Source organism: Seriola lalandi, unplaced genomic scaffold (assembly GCF_002814215.2).
Source record: "Seriola lalandi dorsalis isolate HSWRI2012SDOR001 ecotype SW California unplaced genomic scaffold, Sedor1 jcf7180002054482, whole genome shotgun sequence".
Lineage (NCBI taxonomy): Eukaryota > Metazoa > Chordata > Actinopteri > Carangiformes > Carangidae > Seriola > Seriola lalandi.
Window position 1 is genome coordinate 829,820 of NW_019525035.1, and position 4,229 is coordinate 834,048.

A 4,229-nucleotide genomic window follows, 5' to 3' on the forward strand; every position below is an offset into this window, starting at 1 on the left:
AATGTCAAAAAAATGTCATGGTATAGTAAAAAAAAAATGTCATAGTATAGTAAGGCATAAAAACGTCAAAAAAAAAGTCATAGTATAGTAAGGCATAAAAATGTAAAAAAATGTCACATGATAATAAAGCATAAAAACGTCATAGTATAGTAAGTCACAAAAAGTCATAAAAACGTCATATTATATTAAGGCAGAAAAAAGTCATAAAAATGTCATAGTTAGTCATAGTTTAGTAAGGCATAAAAACATTTAAAAAAATGTCATAGTATAGTAAGGCATCAAAAAGTCAAAAAATGTCACAGTAGAGTAAGGCATAAAAATGTCAAAAAAACATCATAGTATAGTAAGGCATAAATACGTATAAAAAAAAACCTCACAGTGTAGTAAGGCCTAAAAACGTTAAAAAAAACTTCAAAGTATCGTATGATTAGTAATTAATAAAAAAAATCTGCTCATACTTTGCGTTGTTGAGTTTCTCCTCGTCAGTCAGGTCTTCTGTCTTCAGCAGGTCGTATCTGATCGATCCGGGCTGGATGGCATCGATCAGGTCCAGGACTGGCATGCTGCTGCCGATTGACCCGTCCTACACACACACACACACACACACACACACACACACACACACACACACACACACAGAGAAGAGTTTATTGATTTATTCTGCCAGTGTTGAATCTGTGATGATGAAATCCACAGATGAACCTGTCTACCTCACAATGTGTTTCAGCTTTAACATGAAAGCAGTCAGTAGTAAACACATGTTAATGTCACTGATAAACATACACCTGTAAAACTTAATATACACATCTCATCAGGAAGCTGGAAATGTTGCAGATGCTGCAATGTTTTTTAAAGTGACAATTTCAAGGTTTTTATACGGAGCTGTGATTAAATGTGTTTGAGTCCAGTCACAGTTTAAACCTGTTGTTTCTCTACAACAACAAACACATTTAAATGAAGCATCACTCTGAATGAAATACTGCATTAGATGAATTAAACTATAGTTTTATAACAATTGAATCAGGAGATATTTAACTGAGGCGTTAAAATGAGATGTCATGGGATCTGTGGTCACAAGTTTATAAAATGTATTTGGTTTTGACACCGTCTGAAATCTGACTGGTGATGTCATCGTCTCCTCTCGGTTAAAACGAGTCACTTCCTGTTAAAGTCAGAGATGTCAGTGACCGTCTCTGTGACCGTGCAGCGTCCTCTACCTTGAAGCTGGAGATGGTGGGTTTTCCAGCCTGCGTGAGCACATCATTGACCCAGGACACGATTGTGTCGTCGGTCACCTTCTGACCGTCGCCCAGGTCCTCCAGGATGTTCAGGGTGTACCTGAGGGAGCAGACGGCGTTCAGTGTGAGGAGGCACCTTCTTACAATAATACATGTATCATCCTGATATTCCTATTTCATTCCATCAGACTTTGGGGAACTGGATTCAGTGCTTTGTAATAATTGATCTGATCTGCTGTGCGTCCAGTCTGACTTCACAAACCTCTCAGAGCCACTTTCAAACCTGTTGATACTCAGATGTTTATTTCTCTAAGAGAGAGTTACAGGTGGTGAAGTGTCATTACCGTCTCATGAGCTGCCACAGCAGGGCAAGAGTGAGGGTTCGATTCCCTGCGTTCAGGTCCTGACCCGCGATGCCCACCAGGGAGAACTTGGCCTCCTTCTTCCCCAGCTCCACTGCATAGTTACAGTTCTCCAGCTGGAACCAAGAACAAAGACTCAGCGCTGGAACAAGTACTGATCTGAGATCTGTTACTACATCAGTTTGAAAATACTCCATTAAAAGTAAAACTATCTCAGTTTGATGGCGTGTCAGCAGATTACATCTATATGGTAAAAACTAGAGAAATGAAATATCTGGTTAGCAACAGGAAGAATTAAAAGGAAAGAGTTAAGAGACAGATGATGAGTCTCTACCCAAAAACAAGAAAGAAAAGTTGATCTTCCTGCATGTTTCTTCTGCTCTCTGTTCAGTCCTGAATGTTCGATCGTTATCATTAGAATAAAAAGAGCTCTGAGAACATACTATTTGACCTCTGTATTGTTACAGGGTCGGATGTTGTTGAGATTTTCAAGTGGGACATGAGTTGAAATAGGTTTGGAAATGCTGTTTAAACTGTAGTTTAATTACAGCTGAGTTGATTTGTATAAATCATGAGTCAGTTCTGTCTTCTCAGTCCTGGACTTGGTTTCTGAACCCAGATGAAATCAACATCTGGTGTCTTGGTAAAATGTTGGACAGTTCACCTTCAGATCGTAGATACTGTGGCTCATTTTAGGGCTAAACTCTAAACGTTGTTTATCAGCTGAACTTTTTTCCCTCCTTCACGTCTGAAGCTTCGTCTGAGACGACGTCGTACCTTCTTCATGTTGCTGCCCAGTTTGGAGTAGGGAGGCTTGTTGACTCGGTCCCAGTCCACTGGAACCTTGATCTTCTCGTACAACTGGAAGATCACCAGGGCGTCATCAATGTCTCTGGAATACACACACACACACACACACACACACACACACACACACATTTCACATTAGACCGCAGAGTGACACACATCACATGACCTTTCCTCTGCAGTACGTCGGGCTCCATGTTGCTTCCTCTTATGTTTTTAAAGACAGGAAGTGTGTCACTGCCTCAGTTCCTCAGACCCTTGTCTTAGTGCCGAAGGCTGAATCATCATGAGTGTTCATCATGATGGATGAGGATACACTGACTGTGTGTTGTGCATGGAGCCGCTGATGTTGATGAAGCTGATCAATAAAAGCGGTGAGTTCTTACATGTAGAGGTGGTTGACTCGAGGGTTGACCCCCAGTGAGTTCATCCAGTTCCTGAAGGTTCGCTCCTCCCTGGTTTCACCTGGAGGGAAAACACAAACAAGAGGTTTACAGAAGATTAAAGGTCAGAAGTCCGAGGTGAGACCTGGACTGGTTTTCTGGACTCACCTTCGATGGAGCTCCAGTCGATGTCCTGGTTCTCTGGTTTCTTCAGAGCCGGGTACTTGTTGAACAGATTGGCGACAAAAGCCAAGTTGAGCTTCGGGTTTCCCCGGACGACGTCCGCCGGCATGACGAACTGTCTGCAGCCGAGCCGGTCGGCCTGGTCCAGCATGCACTCAGCGCGCTTCAGGTCTTCTTTCTCCTGCAGAGAGACGACGAGGACGACGTCAACACACTGAGGAACCACTGCTTATCTTTATCATCCTCCATTATGGCTCTTTAAAGCTCCTCCAGTGTAAAGGTCTGTGTCCATGTGTAGTGTGATTATAGATCAGCTCTAGCTTCTATATTAATACTGTGAAAGTATCAAAGCCTCAGTCCACAGAGAAATGCACACAGCCTGTATTCAGAAACTGAGCCTTAAAACCAGCCGTCAGGACTTCTGGAACTTTGTGATGTCACAACAAAGCAGTCACCAAGCCCCGCCCACCTGGACCCACCATCCAAACCTTGCAGGATTTGGTTTCTCTGAGTGTTTTTACCTGAAATCTGCTTTATTTTTATTTGAAGACGTAAAACTACACTGAGATGGTTTTTATATCTTCTCATGGATCAACACTTCAAATAAAACACAGAAGAAGAAGAAAATATGGAGCTTTAAAGTATTGATAGTTTACAGAGGATATTGGTTTTTGTTTCTTTTCTGACATTTTATAGCAAACAAAAAGGAAAATAATTAAAAAACGTAAAAATAACTGTTAGTTGCAGCCGTAATTTAAATAAATACAATACATAAATAATTACAGTTCAACAAGTGTATTTCCCAAAATGTTGAACTGTTCTTTAAACTGTCTGATCATGATCCCTGATTTCTCCTCATGACTTCAGAGCCTCTCACCCTGAGTCCTGACGTGTCGATGGCGATGGGGGGGATTCCCTCCTCGTCTCCTTTAGGTGCCACCTGGTCCAGGAGGTTGTAGTACGCCCTCGAGTCCTGCAACACAAACACAAGCCGTTATCACAGAGAACATCTGCAGACTGAGGTGGTGGAGGGGCCTTTAACAGAAGAAATCATGCAGCCAGATTTTATGAAACCAAAGTTATAAACTGCCAAATATTAATTTATGGGATTAATTAACTTTGGTTTGATTGGAACAGATCAAATGTTTTCTGCTTAGATCCCCATTAAATTTAGTAAAATGACCAAGAACGACCAGATCTGGATGAATGTGTGTTGCTCTTATAGAGGACAGCACACACCCCCCACCCACCCCCCC

The 4,229-nt window shown here is 41.7% G+C and overlaps 1 protein-coding gene across 1 annotated transcript in view; it reads right to left on the reverse strand.

Annotated features, from left to right (window-relative positions):
• Positions 1 to 4,229, reverse strand: part of lcp1 (lymphocyte cytosolic protein 1 (L-plastin)) — a 26,190-nt gene that overhangs the window by 12,171 nt on the left and 9,790 nt on the right. The window contains exons 9-15 of the mRNA XM_023412496.2: positions 3,851 to 3,946; positions 2,959 to 3,154; positions 2,794 to 2,872; positions 2,378 to 2,492; positions 1,583 to 1,716; positions 1,218 to 1,338; positions 459 to 583 (exon numbers count right to left, since the gene is read on the reverse strand). Coding sequence (XP_023268264.1) covers positions 459 to 583; positions 1,218 to 1,338; positions 1,583 to 1,716; positions 2,378 to 2,492; positions 2,794 to 2,872; positions 2,959 to 3,154; positions 3,851 to 3,946 — 866 coding nt within the window. The remainder of the gene's footprint in view (positions 1 to 458; positions 584 to 1,217; positions 1,339 to 1,582; positions 1,717 to 2,377; positions 2,493 to 2,793; positions 2,873 to 2,958; positions 3,155 to 3,850; positions 3,947 to 4,229) is intronic.